At 39.2% G+C, this 17,658-nt stretch overlaps 1 protein-coding gene across 1 annotated transcript in view; it reads right to left on the reverse strand.

Moving 5' to 3' along the window:
• Positions 1-17,658, reverse strand: part of LOC107562765 (WD repeat-containing protein 11-like) — a 163,270-nt gene that overhangs the window by 93,495 nt on the left and 52,117 nt on the right. Inside the window, exon 11 of the mRNA XM_016247483.1 lies at positions 12,634-12,718. Within this exon, the coding sequence (XP_016102969.1) occupies positions 12,634-12,718 (85 nt within the window). The remainder of the gene's footprint in view (positions 1-12,633; positions 12,719-17,658) is intronic.

Raw genomic sequence — 17,658 nt, forward strand, 5'->3', positions numbered from 1 at the left:
TTTTTTGGTCTCTTGTTTTTCAGATAGTGAATTGGTGGGTTTTTGTTAAATGTGAGCCAAAATCATCACAATTAAAAGAACCAAAGACTTAAACTACTTCAGTCTGTGTGCATTGAATTGATTTAATACACGAGTTTCACAATTTGAGTTGAATTACTGAAATAAATGAACTTTTCCACAACATTCTAATTTATTGAGATGCACCTGTATACATACATAAAGTAGTCAACATTTGAAGTGGATCAAAAAAGTTAATCCTAAGTTGTCCTAAGACATTAATGCATTTTGGTTTTAGGACAAATTTGATGAAAGGTTTTGATCCACTTCAAATGTTGACTACTGTATAGATACAACGTTAATGCGTTAACGTATGCAAATCATTCAAAAATCCTTAACACAAAATTACTAAAGCACAATTTATATTCTAAACCTTTTCCCCGATTTTGCTTCTCTGTTTGCAATCATTTTGCGATAATTTTAAGCCACTAAACTCAGGGAGTTTTAGTCCAATCCAGTAATCGAATGCATTCAAACTATCAGTCAAAACAGTGCTAATGTAAAGAAAACCAAGCTGATTACATCAGAGACGGCAGAGAGAAAACAGACTCACATTGCATTTTCAGTGAATTATTCATCGAGCTGTCATATTCTGAGGTTGTCTCTGAAGAGTGCAAGCCCTCACGTATCACACTGTGTGAAATACAGACTTAACAGAGTGTCAAAACATCCCACTGTTGTATGATACGCAAACTAAGTTTTCTCGGCTGGATAAAGCAAACCAGCTTCTCTAGTAAAGTTTTGATGGTTGAAGATCAAGGTAAAAATGTTTGTGTTGATGTACAGGAGTCATACAGTAAGCATGAGTGAGTCTGATATTTTGATGCGCAAACAAACTGTGTAATGCTCTTGATGTACAGATCATACATTGTATTTATGCAAAGATACATTTCAGTACATTCATGTTTTTTTCCCACACGTTTAGGATGTTTTGATTTGTCATGTGTATGTTGCTGTGTTAAATCATTCTGAATGGAACCGTGTACTGTAGTAGGTTTATGCAGTGAGCTCAAGGCAGTTGGTTTAGGGGTTTAATGGCAGGTCCATGTGGTCCTGTTCGGTATTTCAACTTTCCTTGTCTACTGTACTATACACTATGAATTCTGAAAAGTTTTTTTCTTTCTGTTTGTGTGTGTGTGTCAAAGCGATGATGGCTGCATGTGTTTCTTTGGAGGTAACCATTGATAACAAGAACACGATGATTGGAAGCGCTTATTCCCTCCTTTTATAGCAATCAGTCTGCTCTTACAATCTAATTAGTTTAGTGATTCGCGGAGGCAACCACCCTCTGCTTCGCATCGGGGCGGTTCTTTGCCTCCACGTCGTGCATTTAAAATCCTTTAATGCACAGCTAGCCGTTGATTATCCCTTACATATGCATACACACAATCAGGAGAGAGATATGGCTCTCATATTAGCATGACTGTGATTCAACTGTAAGTGAGATATTGTTTATATACAACTGTTTGATGGCACAAGTATGTAAATAAATAATAAACAACCATGGTGTGTCCTAAATTGTCTTGTGGAACAACTTTTTTTTACTTTAATTTATATTTAAACAGGTGCACTAAAGCCTCCATTACTAATTCTACGATGTCACTTTAGAACTAGCAAAGGCAGCTTGGGTTGCTTCAGGTAAGTTATGTATATTATGCATAAAAATTATGAGTAAGCATTACCTGCGACTAGCTGTGTCCGTTAGAGCTTTCATGCCGATGAATTCGATATGTTTGTCATAGCATTCTTTCAACAGTTATGGGGATTTCACAACGACAGGCATCACTGGTATGAAGAGAAGCATCAGTATCAACATTAAGGCACTACATTGCTTGTCTGTTGAGTCTACACAAGGTAGTGTGCAAAATTCAAATACTATAATAATATCTGGTGAAAGAGTACCAAATACATAGGATCATGTTTGCCAGAAATGCTATGAATAGCAGCTACACTAATTCTTCTCTATTTGCTTCCTTGATTCTGTGCCAGCCCAGGATAAAGACAGCTCCAGTTTGGATCCAGCCGAAGATTTGAACGCCTGAAAAGACTTCAGATGATGCCTTGGATTAACATACATAAACAGTATGATTGCAAGCTGTACTCATCACCTAATAGTTTATGTCTGCTTAACTAAATATGTATTACTTTAACTAGCCTGTATTATCTAATAGCTGTACTGTATATTACAGTACAGAAATATGGATATTACTCTGGCACACTAACTTTTGAATTGTATAAATATACTTTTTTTTAAAGGGGTCATATGATGCGATTTCAAGTTTCCTTTCTCTTTGGAGTGTTACAAGCTGTTTGTGAATAGATAAGTTCCCTAAAGTTGCAAAGACTAAAGTCTCAAACCCAAAGAGATATTCTTTATAAAAGTTAAAACTGGTCCACGCCCTCCTAAAACGCCTCGTTTAAACACGCCCCCACGTCTACGTCACGATGTGGGAAGATTTGCATAACGCCACCCAAATGTTCACGCAAAGAAAGAAGGCGTAACTTTATTGTTGCTACCACCGCCGCCATGTTGTGAAGACACTGTGTGTTTCGTTGCGAACTTTGTTCGGCCTTCCAAAAGAGGACACGACTAGAAATCAGTGGTTAAGTTGTCTTTACAACACTGTTACTGAACAGGTCAACCCAAATATTCAGATGTGTGCTGCACATTTTAAGGAGGACAAGGACTGTTTCCTGGGAGAGTAGCCTACAATGCCGGCTGTTCTGACTCACAGTCTGTAAGTACGTTTTCATAGTTAAAGAATTTGCCACTGATGATTCAAACGCGAGTTTTGAGCAGTGTAGAGAAGCGCTTGTTGTTTGTCGTTTCTCCGATCACAAATGCAGACATGGTTTTATGTTAACGCGGCGCGATGCAACGCAATGCGTAAAAAGACAGTACAAGTCATTATAATCCATAAATATGTCCCCACTGGATGCTATAAATGCCTCGTTTGTAATGGGTTTTATTGGTTTTGTCTCGTCGCGCCAGGACACGGCATCACAGTATGGTAAGGGGCGTAACATTTCTGTCACACGCTTGAGGTATTCAGCCAATCACAACGCACTGGATAGCTGGCCAATCAGAGCACACCTCGCTTTATCAGACCGATGAGCTTTGTAAAAATCGACGCGTTTCAGAAAGGCGGGGCATCGAGGAGAAACAATAATGTACAGTATGTGGAAAATAATGTGTTTTTTTAACCTTAAACTGCATAAACATTTCATTACATCAAATACACAAAATAATGTTCTTTTTAGCAACATCAACCCTTTAAAATATAAAAATATTGTTATTTTATGATTTTTTTTGTGAAGCTGCTTTAAAACAATATGTATCGAGAAAAGAGCTATACAAATAAATTTGAGATGGAGGCGGAGGTAGTTCACCTTCATTCAGAGATCATGAGAGCTTGAAAGCTGGGGTGAAGACCTTACTTAATACCCAGAATGGGGAAGGTGCTACTCCCTCTAACAGCCTCAAGGGGTCTTCCAAAAAGATCACCCAATATTTTGGGGAAGTTCACACCTGGGTAACACAAAAGGGAGCTTCCTGCTTAGGAGACCTGACACTATGGCGAGGAAGCTATCACCTTGTTGGTATTAGGGAACTTCCTACTTAAAGCTCCACTAAATACCCATAAAGGAACTTCCTGATTAAGGGACACAATGGGGGAGGAAGTTACATTTCACAACCTAAGGGAGCTGCCTACTTAAGGGACCCACTATCAGGGGGAGGCAGCTTCAACCTTAGTACACTGCAGTTACTCATGAAAGGGCCGCCTGCTCAGGGACCCAACTTCTATGGAGGCAGCTGCAGCTTCATGAAATATAAACCAAATATGGTTTCCATGTGATCTCTTTGCCTCAGTATAGAGATGGGCTGACATGCTCAGGGACCCAACTTCTATGGAGGCAGATGCAGCTTCATGAAATATCAACCAAATATGGTTTCCATGTGATCTCTTTGCCTCAGTATAGAGATGGGCTCACAGAATCAGGAAGTTATGTCAGATGGAAATAGTTTGTAAAGTCTGATTGAATAAGCGATTTCACATCTCTCGCACTGCCAATGCCAGTTTAAAACGGTTTGTGGCACAGGCCATAACTTTCAGAAACACCTATATTGTTATAATTAACTTTTTAAGTGCATAACTGATTTACTTGCAAGCACATGTCAAGGCTTAATGTCAAGATGATACTCAGCTCTAGTGGGGAAGTCCGAATGGTTAGAGAGTCGGACTCGTAACCCAAAGGTAGTGGGTTCGAGTCTCGTACCGGCAGGGATTGTAGATGGGGGAAGTGAATGTACAGCGCTCTCTCCCACCTTCAATACCCTTGAGCAAGGCACCGAACCCCCAACTGCTCTCCGGGCGCCGCAGCAAAAATGGCTGCCCTCTGCTACGGGTGTGTGTTCACTGCTGTGTGTGTGCACTTAGGATGGGTTAAATGCAGAGCACTAATTCCAAGTATGGGTCACCATAATTGGCCACATGTCACGTCACTCACTCACTCTATTTTTGTTCTAAGCCCGACAAAACATACTAATTCACAAAGCTAATGGAATGCATAGTTGCTAAAAAAATTGCATGACTAGTAACTTTCTACTACTAAACTTAGATAAACCCAGGAAACAGATTTTAATTATTGGACTAAAAACCGCTAACACAAAATAACCTAGAATACTGCATACTGAAAGTCTTGAGATGTTCTTTCAAGTCATCATCATCAGTCAAGAACCTGGGTGATATCTGATAACAATTTGCCATTTGAAAACTACCTTTCTAGAAGTTGTAGCATTTGCAATCTTCTGTTGCATTAAAGTCCTTCACATCCATTGCAGTCTAAAAATTCTGCCTATTTGAGAATACGTAGAATATCATAATGGACTGTGGGCATTTAATCATTTTCCTATTTAGCACTCAACCTCTGGAACAGTCTTTTTGGAATTGTTCAGGAGGCAGTGTGATACAGTGTGTTAGTTTAAATGTAAATTAAAGACTCATCTCTTTAACCTTACATACACATTATCAAATTTCTATCATTCAAATACCTTAAGGGATTGGTAGGCTGCATTAATTATGGCAACCAGAACCGCAAACACTTCCCATAACACCCCTTGTACTACGGCATCTATGCTTATATTAGGCCCAATCCCAATTCTACCTCTTAGCCCTTCCCCTCTCCCCTACCCCTCCGTTTCGCGCGTTCACGTGAAGGGGTAGGGGTGTCTCGATTCTCTTTTGGTTGGAGGGGTAGGGGTAGGGGAAGGGCCAGACAGCCCTTCAAACGAAGATTTTTTTGGGACCACACGTCAAACGAAGAGGTATGAATTATCTCTGCATAAACCGGCTTCAGCGGCAACATGGCTGACCGAGCGAACAAAAAGACACATAAATTTAAGCATTTTTTGGCATTAATAAAGATTTTAACGAAAAGTAATAATTTGTTTTATGTTACTTTCAATCGTGAGTTCATATTTACGGTCATGTTACTCAAAGAAATGTTTGCAAAAAATCGCTCAAGTTTGCTAACGTCATATCATTACAGACTGCACGATAGTGCCACAACATATTTTCATGTCTGATCAGGGCGATAACCACCGTAGACATTGAGGGGGGCTAGTCCCCCCAATAATTATAAATCGCTAAACCCTATTGCCAATTCGAGAGCGAGAGAGAGAGAGACAGAGAGAGAGATGAATGTTGCGTGTATGCGCATTTCTCTTTTTAGAGTGAGTTTACTTCAGAAACAGTGATTTTATCCTCTTGTTGCTGGAAAATATAATGTAACGATTCAGTATTTAAACTTATTAATAAAAGTCGTGGGGCAGCACTGACAAGTATATTTGCTCCTGGATGTGTGAGCTGCGCGATCTCTGATATGTGTTTGTGTGTGTCAGTAAGCAGTGCATTAATATAGAATGGCTCTAATGCACACCAGTATATGTGTGTGTATTGTAGGGGCTAGACGACGTATGATGACGTGTGACGGCATAGTAGTGGTGTCCCAATTCTAGGGGAAGGGGAAGGGGTATAAAATAGAATTGGGATTGGGCCTTAGTCTGTTTGTCTCACCCTTATCACCAGAAACAACCACAACACAGCCCTTCACGGCCAGTGAAGACCTCAAAAAGATGAGCCCTCTGGACAGATGCTCAGCAAAGACCTCAGCAATTACACAAGCCCTCTGGACAGATCAGGCAATTTAAGTTTCAAATTTATCTTGTCAATTGATCCAATTACTATCATATACTCCTTTTTACAAAGGTGTTTGAATTAAGAAACTGATGTTTCCTTCAGGCTGCAGATCTGCTGAATATCAAATACTGCTATAACTTTTAACTATAACATGCTTATTCTTTATTATGCTTCAGCTTTAACCCTCTTCCTATGACTAACGGTGTGTATGTTAGAATAGTTTAAGTGTCTTGTGTAGTTAATAAAGCCTAATTTGTATCACACTTGAGGTTGTTTCGTAGTTTTGTTCATAACTGAATAATCCCTAATCATGGTGCTCATAGCTGCATGCTGTTAAAAGTGTGTTGGATGAGTATTAAGATACTATTATCTATGGCTAAAAAGGTTATATTCTAGCTTATAGGGGTTCTAAACATTCGCTTCTCAACAGAGACAACGGATGGTGTTTTCAATCAACTGCTTAACGACATAATTGATTCAATCTCTCGCTTAATTAATCAGAAGCGATTTGTCAGTGGACACGGAAAGAGTGTGTAAGTGTTTAGCTTAATACCAGTTTTCCGTTTCTGCCGTTCACAATACATACACTACCGGTCAAAAGTTTAGGATCAGAACGATTTTTTATGTTTTTTACAGGAGTTTCTTATGCTCATAAAGGCTGCATTTATTTGATCAAAAATACAGGATAAAATTTAATATTGTGAAATATTATTATGATGTAAAATTACGTTGTTCTATTTTAATATATTAAAATCTAATTTATTCCTGTGATGCAAAGCTGAATTTTCAGAATCATTACTCCAGTCTTCAGTGTCACGTGATCCTTCAGAAATCATTCTAATATGCTGATTTATTATCAGTGCTGGAAACTCTTGTGCTGCTTAATATTTTTTTGGAACCTATGATACTTTTTTCAGGATTCTTTGATGAATAAAAAGTTAAAAAGAAGAGCATTTATTTAAAATAGAAATCTTTTCTAGCAATATACACTACAGTTCATAATTTTTGGGGTCAGTAAATTTTTCTTTTCTTTTTTTGAAAGAAATTAAAACTTTTACTCAGCAAGGATGTGTTAAATTGTTAAGAAGTGATAGCAAATATTTATATTGTTAGAAAATATTTATATTTTGAATAAATGCTGTTCTTTTTAACTTTGTATTCTTCAAAGAATCCTGAAAAAATCCTGTGACTCTACCTGCACGACTCAACCAAGTAACGACAAAGACAACGCACAGTAGTATCTTTCCTTTATTCTACTTCCTTTCCTCTCTCCACCACTTTCAACATGTGCTTCCATTATATTCCTGTTGTCTCTGAACAGAAACACTCTTACACAACACGCAGGAGATGGCGCAATCATGCTAACCTGTGTCGTATCCACACGTCTTCTATGCACCCCTTTCTTTTTCTATGGGCCTCTGGAATTAACAGTCAACTGTCAACAAAGCTGACTTTATTCCAGCCTTTGCTACTCAGTCAGCTCTTAGTCTCTTAGGCTTGACCAAGACATGACATGAGAAAAGAGACAAGACACCACAACCCCTGCTGCTCTTTCCAACAACTTATCTTTCACCCACACCCCCCATCAGGTTGGGAGAGGTGGTCTCCTCATTTCCAAAAGCTGGAAATACCTCACATGCTCTTATTACTTTAACAGTACTTCCTTTGAATTACATGCCGTTAGTCACACTCCCTGTAAAAATCTACACTGTAGTTATTTATCGCCCTCCAGGTCAACTGGGCAACTTTCTAGAAGTACAGGATATGCTGCTGTCCTCACTTCCTGGACCCAAACCCACTCGGGTCTTGGGTTGGACCTCGGGTTTTCGGATCCAAGTGTACCCGTGAAGACCTCTTGATGTAAAAAAGAACCAGTTGATGTAAAAATATTACTCTCTTCACTCTTGCTATGATTATTAATTTATTGAACATTCAATACACATACATTAAGTGTAAAACAAGAAGAGCATAGCCTCATGAGGAAAACAAAAAAAAAAGAGCATTGCACTTGTGGCGATTGCTTATCATACTCTACGATTGACTGGTCAGTATCGCAATATTACAATATTGCAGTTATCGTGACAGCCCTAATTGATTTTTTCTATAAACGCCAATAAACGCTGCCTCTAAGTGCTTACAATCTTCTCACTACTGGAATATTAGCCTCACTTCAAAAAGCTTCCAGATCACTGATAATCTTTGGTTTTCATGTTGCCAGCGCTTTTTTAAAATCAAACATTTTGAATGAGATTTAAATCTGGAGACTGATCAGGCCACTCAAGAACATTCTACGACTAGTGCCTGAACCAAGCTTTAGTAGATTTGGATGTGTACTTTGTAATGCCTTGGAGCATATACTGAAGCTTGATGATCATTGGACTTTCCAACAGGAAAATCATTGCAGTCTTTGCCATAAAAGCCTGATACTTAAAGGAATCCATCATGTCCTTCATATAAGTTTTTCACTTCCTGTAGCAGCAAAATACCTCCATAAAAGACTGGTCCACCTCTAGACATACACCGCTGATTTAAAAAAAGTTCCAGTTTGGTCTCATTACTCCATAAAACATTCTTCCAGAATGCCACAGGTCTATCTAAATTCATTTTTGCATATTCAAATCAGTCTTTATCCTCTTCTTGGTCAAGAGTAAGATGTCACTACATTACGCTTGTTTAGTTTTCTTCCAATACTCTGCACTGAAATGTTGTTTCCTCCTTTCATCGAATCATCTTGCAAGTCTTTGGCAGTACATTGCAGGTTTTTCTCAGTTGCACTGATCAAACATTTTATGATATTGTGCTTCTTCTTCAACACATTTTAAGCTTAGGAATAAGCAGCTCTGTCTCTAGGAACTTTTAGTGTCTTGGAAATCTTCATGAAGCCTTAGACTTTCTTATGTAATAAAATTATTTCTTCTTTGTAGCTTTTGTGACAGTTATGTTTACTTTGCCATAGTCATTTTAAGTGAACAGCGCATCAAAACAGCGGAGCGGATCACATAACAAGCGCTCAAGGTCGTTTATGGTACATATCTTTCAGCGCTATATCCTCTAGTATTTTTATCAAAAGCCAAACGCTTTATTGCTCCATGTGCTTTCTCTCTCTCCGGACGTGTGCTGGTGCCAAGTTCAAAAGCAGCAGATGACGCGGTTATTTTAACAACAACAGAAACAACAAAACACAACAAAACACAGCAGAAAACAACAATGGTACAAATATAGTTATTTTCATCCTATTTATCTATCTATAACCTATGACTCTGACTGTTCAAACCAGATGTGACAAAACGTTTCTGATCTACATTTAGCATTATTAATCTGTAGGCTAAGAACATTTCAAAAGAATCATGTAATTATAATAGGGGAAATTGTTGTTAGATGGCTAGGACAGAACTTAAACTTTGAAATTGCTAGTTATCTTTCTTTTCTGCTCAAGATGAGAACGTTTTGATTATTATTGCTGCATTGTTTTTAGATAATGCTTTTAAGTAGGCTAAAATATTAAAATAGTATAGATTTCAGGATTTTCAGTATTTTTTTCTGTCACATGGCCTCGCATGTATCTAAATGTAAAAATGCAACACATGCAATACGTTTTTTTGTTCGAACCTCTGCTTGGAAGAAAATATAGAGGCCGCGCCTTGGAACTTTAACTGAATACCCGACTTATATAATAAAGAAATACTTTATTTGTATTGTTTTGTAATATCTGTGTCACATATTTCCTTGTGTGTCATGGTAGATCGGATTGGTAGATTGGTAATTCTTTAAAAATCCTACAATGTGATTTTCTGGATTTTCTTTTCTCATTTTGTCTCTCATAGTTGAGGTATACCTATGATGAAAATTACAGGCCTCTCTCATCTTTTTAAGTGGGAGAACTTGCACAATTGGTGGCTGACTAAATACTTTTTTGCCCCACTGTATATAAAACACCAAATAAAAATAAATTTGACTGATTTCATAATTTGTTCATTATTTTTCAAAATTTCTATAGAAATACATTGCAATACACTTTATTTTACACTTATGTTGTGTACATATCATCTACTTATTATTTACAATAACTGGGTAATAACTAAGTACTAATCCTGAACATACACCTAAACCTAACCTTGACCATGTAGTTACCTTATATTACCCAGTACTTTCATATGTAAGTACACTGTGAGTACTTGTACAAAATGTAAAATAAAGTGCAACTAAAACTGCAATAATATTGTTGTCATGAATTCTTACAAATTAATATTGATATTGTGACATCCCTAAACTACATCCTGTACATCCAACTAAATCTGAGGGAGAGAGAGAAAAAAAAAATTTCTATGTTTTGCTATTTCTTAAATCCCTCCCTACTCAGGGGTGTCTAAACGTGTTCCTGGACGGCCACTGTCCTGAAGAGTTTAGCCAGAGATTGTCTGACTATAGGGAGAGGAGAGGGTCTGTATTACTTACTATTGGAGAATGCGTAACGGTCAACTTGGATCACGTGTGCCTTAATAACCAATCACATTACAGTCTTGACGTCATTGACTTTAAGTCAGAGTTGTGCGACACTCAATCACCATTTATGGTTACCATAGGAATAAATGATAAGTGCCGTTAACAGAGTCCCACCTGTCGCAAAAATCAGTGACTTCTCTTGTAAAACATGTTGAAGATTAGCCAAATGATAAGCTGTTTCCTCTAAAAAGCTGTTTATTCAGCGTAGTGAAGCCTCTCCTCCATTGACATCCATTAAAAAAAAAAGGCCTCTGGCCTCCTTTCCCACGTACCGCCCAAGCGGAAGCGTTATCACTAGCAATTATGCTTTTTTGGCTAAAGTTTGAAGGCTTGCCTTCCAGTGGCTTTGGTATCGGATTGGTAGATTGGTAATTCTTTAAAAATCCTACAATGTGATTTTCTGGATTTTCTTTTCTCATTTTGTCTCTCATAGTTGAGGTATACCTATGATGAAAATTACAGGCCTCTCTCATCTTTTTAAGTGGGAGAACTTGCACAATTGGTGGCTGACTAAATACTTTTTTGCCCCACTGTATATAAAACACCAAATAAAAATAAATTTGACTGATTTCATAATTTGTTCATTATTTTTCAAAATTTCTATAGAAATACATTGCAATACACTTTATTTTACACTTATGTTGTGTACATATCATCTACTTATTATTTACAATAACTGGGTAATAACTAAGTACTAATCCTGAACATACACCTAAACCTAACCTTGACCATGTAGTTACCTTATATTACCCAGTACTTTCATATGTAAGTACACTGTGAGTACTTGTACAAAATGTAAAATAAAGTGCAACTAAAACTGCAATAATATTGTTGTCATGAATTCTTACAAATTAATATTGATATTGTGACATCCCTAAACTACATCCTGTACATTCAACTAAATCTGAGGGAGAGAGAGAAAAAAAAAATTTCTATGTTTTGCTATTTCTTAAATCCCTCCCTACTCAGGGGTGTCTAAACGTGTTCCTGGACGGCCACTGTCCTGAAGAGTTTAGCCAGAGATTGTCTGACTATAGGGAGAGGAGAGGGTCTGTATTACTTACTATTGGAGAATGCGTAACGGTCAACTTGGATCACGTGTGCCTTAATAACATTACACATTACAGTCTTGACGTCATTGACTTTAAGTCAGAGTTGTGCGACACTCAATCACCATTTATGGTTACCATAGGAATAAATGATAAGTGCCGTTAACAGAGTCCCACCTGTCGCAAAAATCAGTGACTTCTCTTGTAAAACATGTTGAAGATTAGCCAAATGATAAGCTGTTTCCTCTAAAAAGCTGTTTATTCAGCGTAGTGAAGCCTCTCCTCCATTGACATCCATTAAAAAAAAAAGGCCTCTGGCCTCCTTTCCCACGTACCGCCCAAGCGGAAGCGTTATCACTAGCAATTATGCTTTTTTGGCTAAAGTTTGAAGGCTTGCCTTCCAGTGGCTTTGGTTTAGCTCTAACCCTAATTAAACACACCTGAACCAACTAATCAAGGTCTTCAGACTCACTAGAAACTTCTAGGCAAGCGAGTTGGAGCTGTTGGACCTCAAGGAGCAGGACTGGACACCTCTGGTCTATACTGAAGGTTGGTTGTGTTGGTTCCCTTGCGAGTTTCTCCTACAGTGCCAGTTTTTGTTTTTGGTTGATTTTAACACTGGATAACTTTTCTCAATAAATAAATGGCAAAGAAAATATTTTTGTCTCATTTGTTTGTTTGGGTTCTCTTTGTCTATTTTCAGTACTTGTGTGACATTTTGATTATGTTTTGAGTCATATTTATGCAGAAATATAATAAATTCTAAAGGGTTCACAAAACAAGCAGCACTGTATATGATTACAGAGTAAAATGCGGCTTCTTACCTGACTTCACAGGAATGGACACTTAGCTCTTTGTGCAGGAGGCCACTGGTCAAGTTGTACACCAGCACAGAGCCATTGCTTGTACCTAATGGGCAAACACGCAAAACACACAAATAAATGCTGCAATTGGCTAGTTAATATGACTGGATTATTATTTCAATCATCCTTGATAAGTCATTATTATTCTTAATAATAATATTAATAATAAAAATAATAATTTGTATCGATTTTGTTGTTGTTGTATTTCCTGTCAACAGATCACAGTTTTAATTAAAATCACTTCATTATCATTTTCATACATTTTTTTTGTCTTTTATTGCAAATACTAATCATCAACATCATAATCATTACAACAACAAAAAAGAAAAGAAAAAGAAAAAAAGTAAACATCATCAGAAAACTCTAATGACACTATTCATAAAACAGCCTGCTTAGACTGAACAGAACATCTTTCACCCCATCAGTGGAGGAAAGCAGGAGTCAGATCTGGCACTGAGAAGAGATATGAGTGAGAGCGAATGAGGAAGTCTATAAGAGGAAGTGAAGTGTTTCAGAGGGTTGAATGATGGAGACAGAGCAGAGTATGGGTGACAGTTTATGTTAAGGGTAGGTTTTTCTGTTAGCGTTCGTAGAAATGTGCTGATAAAATTAATCAATGAATCATGATTCTACTTATTATGGGACTGCAGTGATATTATCGATCCTTGCATGTTTATTAATGTGTTTTATTAAATTGTAACCATACATCAGCTGAATTCCATTGAAAACAATTGAACAAGCTGTGACCAGCAAACAGCCGACACAGATGCAATGCACTGACTAGTGACAACACATTGACAAATCTGTGCAACCCTAAATTTAATTGTGGTTGTTGGTGATAGCCAGCCCTAAAATATATATGTATGGTGGCCGAGAGCTTAAAATGCTGCCACTGAAGAAAACGTATGTAAATAGAAAAAAACACCAGCAAATTAAGAAAACATCATCATCAGTTTGACAACACATGTGCTGCAAATACTCGCATAGCAACCAAATACATACACAAGCTGCAAATACAGAGCAACCAATTACAGAAACTTGTTACAAATAGAACGGACCACAATGGAAATATTTCAAGGGAACCCCAAGAAGTTGCAAAAGTAAGCTACTTTTACGTCACTTCCTGATTGTTGCTGACGTGTGTTTTGAGTTTGAGCTCAGTCAAGTTAATTCTTTATCGTCCATTTTTTATCTTAAAATCTATTTTATGCACCATCATTTTCGTTTCTATATATCCCCTATCGTATTCTACAACAAAAACAATCAGAGCACCTTGTTATCACTAGTTCTATTTTGATTTCCCAAGTCTGCTATTAGCATATAGCCCGTTAGCATCGCCAGCGTGGTTGCCGCTAATCTCGCTTACATTGCTAGTACTCTATTCACACACATTACCATTGTTTTACTCACTGTTACTTGCTTTAATGGCAGATGTGTGTCTACCTTTGAGTGCAGGTGAGGACACGTTCGAGCTGCATTCGGTGCAGGTCGAGCTGGACCCGGGGAGAAGCAGATTCGCGACCTGGTGGAGAGGCAGGCCCAGCTGAGAGAGCAGAGAGCTGTGCTGGAAACATCCCGGGCTGACGCTCACAAGTCTGGGGTAAGTATACAGTGCGCTGCTAACTCTCTTACCACCTCTACTCCGTGTGTTTCTCTGCACAGGCCCGGTGCACCCAGGACACGATCTTCCCAGATGTCCTTCACTCTGGCGCCGGGACACCACGGACACTGAGTGCACCCGCAGCGAAAGACGCGAGCCAGGCCCAGGGCGACGACCTCTCCCCCTCCGGTTTTCGAGATCTCCACCCGGAACCGCTTCGCTCCCCTCCGCGAGACGGAACGCGACGCTGTGATCATCGGAGACTCCATCGTCCGGCACGTCCGCGCTACGTTAGCTGAAGGTAAAGTGCACACTCACTGTTTCCCTGGTGCTCGTCTTCTCGATGTCTGCGCAGATACCCGCGATCCTGAAGGGCGACGAGAGCACCGGAGTGGTCGTGCTTCACGCGGGGGTTAACGACACCAAGCTGCGGCAGACGGAGACACTGAAGAGGGACTTCAGGAGCCTGATCGAGACGGTGCGCCGCACATCGCCCGCGACGACGATCATCGTGTCAGGACTGCTTAAAGAAAAAAAGTAAACATCATCAGAAAACTCTAATGACACTATTCATAAAACAGCCTGCTTAGACTGAACAGAACATCTTTCACCCCATCAGTGGAGGAAAGCAGGAGTCAGATCTGGCACTGAGAAGAGATATGAGTGAGAGCGAATGAGGAAGTCTATAAGAGGAAGTGAAGTGTTTCAGAGGGTTGAATGATGGAGACAGAGCAGAGTATGGGTGACAGTTTATGTTAAGGGTAGGTTTTTCTGTTAGCGTTCGTAGAAATGTGCTGATAAAATTAATCAATGAATCATGATTCTACTTATTATGGGACTGCAGTGATATTATCGATCCTTGCATGTTTATTAATGTGTTTTATTAAATTGTAACCATACATCAGCTGAATTCCATTGAAAACAATTGAACAAGCTGTGACCAGCAAACAGCCGACACAGATGCAATGCACTGACTAGTGACAACACATTGACAAATCTGTGCAACCCTAAATTTAATTGTGGTTGTTGGTGATAGCCAGCCCTAAAATATATATGTATGGTGGCCGAGAGCTTAAAATGCTGCCACTGAAGAAAACGTATGTAAATAGAAAAAAACACCAGCAAATTAAGAAAACATCATCATCAGTTTGACAACACATGTGCTGCAAATACTCGCATAGCAACCAAATACATACACAAGCTGCAAATACAGAGCAACCAATTACAGAAACTTGTTACAAATAGAACGGACCACAATGGAAATATTTCAAGGGAACCCCAAGAAGTTGCAAAAGTAAGCTACTTTTACGTCACTTCCTGATTGTTGCTGACGTGTGTTTTGAGTTTGAGCTCAGTCAAGTTAATTCTTTATCGTCCATTTTTTATCTTAAAATCTATTTTATGCACCATCATTTTCGTTTCTATATATCCCCTATCGTATTCTACAACAAAAACAATCAGAGCACCTTGTTATCACTAGTTCTATTTTGATTTCCCAAGTCTGCTATTAGCATATAGCCCGTTAGCATCGCCAGCGTGGTTGCCGCTAATCTCGCTTACATTGCTAGTACTCTATTCACACACATTACCATTGTTTTACTCACTGTTACTTGCTTTAATGGCAGATGTGTGTCTACCTTTGAGTGCAGGTGAGGACACGTTCGAGCTGCATTCGGTGCAGGTCGAGCTGGACCCGGGGAGAAGCAGATTCGCGACCTGGTGGAGAAGCAGATTCGCGACCTGGTGGAGAAGCAGATTCGCGACCTGGTGGAGAGGCAGGCCCAGCTGAGAGAGCAGAGAGCTGTGCTGGAAACATCCCGGGCTGACGCTCACAAGTCTGGGGTAAGTATACAGTGCGCTGCTAACTCTCTTACCACCTCTACTCCGTGTGTTTCTCTGCACAGGCCCGGTGCACCCAGGACACGATCTTCCCAGATGTCCTTCACTCTGGCGCCGGGACACCACGGACACTGAGTGCACCCGCAGCGAAAGACGCGAGCCAGGCCCCAGGCGACGACCTCTCCCCCTCTGCCGCCTCCGGTCTTCGAGATCTCCCCACAGAACCTCTTTGCTTCCCTCCGCGAGACGGAACGCGACACAGTGATCATCGGAGACTCCATCGTCCGGCACGTCCGTGCTACGTTAGCTGAAGGTAAAGTGCACACTCACTGTTTCCCTGGTGCTCACAATTTTTAAAGTTTGGGCTCCTAAACATTAGATCACTCTCACCCAAAGCAGTTATTGATAATGAAATGATCAAAGATAACAGTTTATGTACTCTGCTTGACTGAAACCTGGCTAAAACCAAATGATTAAATTGGTCTAAATGAGTCTACTCCAACAAGCTAGTGTTATAAGCATGAGCCCCGTCAGACTGGTCGTGGCGGCGGTGTTGCAACAACATATAGTGATATTCTCAATGTTACTCAGAAGACAGGATACAGGTTTAACTCATTCGAAATACTTATGCTTAATGTTACACTGTCAGATATGCAAAAGAAATGTATCGTATCTCTTGCTCTGGCTACTGTGTATAGACCACCAGGGCCGTAATATCGCATGGAATTGATCTTACTGATATAGATATCGTACCTCAAAGTGATGATGTTACTGACCATTTCCTTGTATCGTGCATGCTGCATATTACTGATATTAACTATATGGCTCCATGTTATCGTCCAGGCAGAACTATTGTTCCAGCCACCAAAGACAGTTATCTCATCTACTCTGTGTACCCATAAATACACATGAACTAGACGAAATGACTAGCAACATGGGCACTATCTTCTCTAATACATTAGAAGCTGTTGCCCCCATTAAATTGAAAAAGGTTAGAGAAAAACGTACTGCGCCATGGTACAACAGTAATACCCATTCTCTCAGGAAAGAAACTTGTAGTTTTGAGTGCAAATTGAGAAAAACTAACTTGGAAGTTTTTAGAATTGCGTGGAAAAACGTCTCGGTTACGTACGGTAACCCTCGTTCCCTGAAGGAGGGAACGGAGACGTCACGTCGGATGACCAACGAAATTGGGATCTCGCTTAGAGGGACCAATCTACTTCGAGTGTACGTTTTCACTGTTATGCTGATAATACTCAACTATATATCTCAACAAGACCAGATGAAACTTCTAAATTATCTAAGCTGTGTTAAAAATTAGAGTGTGTTAAAAATGTAAAATATTGGATGACCAATAATTTTCTCCTATTAAATTCGGATAAGACAGAGATATTACTTATTGGACCAAAAGACAGTACACAGAATCTCTTGGATTACAATTTGCAACTAGACGGATGTACTGTTACTTCCTTTACAGTCAAAAATCTGGGTGTTATATAAGATAGCAACTTGTCTTTTGAAAATCATATTTCCCATGTTACAAAAAC

This window comes from Sinocyclocheilus grahami, unplaced genomic scaffold (genome assembly GCF_001515645.1).
Source record: "Sinocyclocheilus grahami isolate Dianchi unplaced genomic scaffold, SAMN03320097.WGS_v1.1 scaffold838.1, whole genome shotgun sequence".
Taxonomy (NCBI): Eukaryota; Metazoa; Chordata; class Actinopteri; order Cypriniformes; family Cyprinidae; genus Sinocyclocheilus; species Sinocyclocheilus grahami.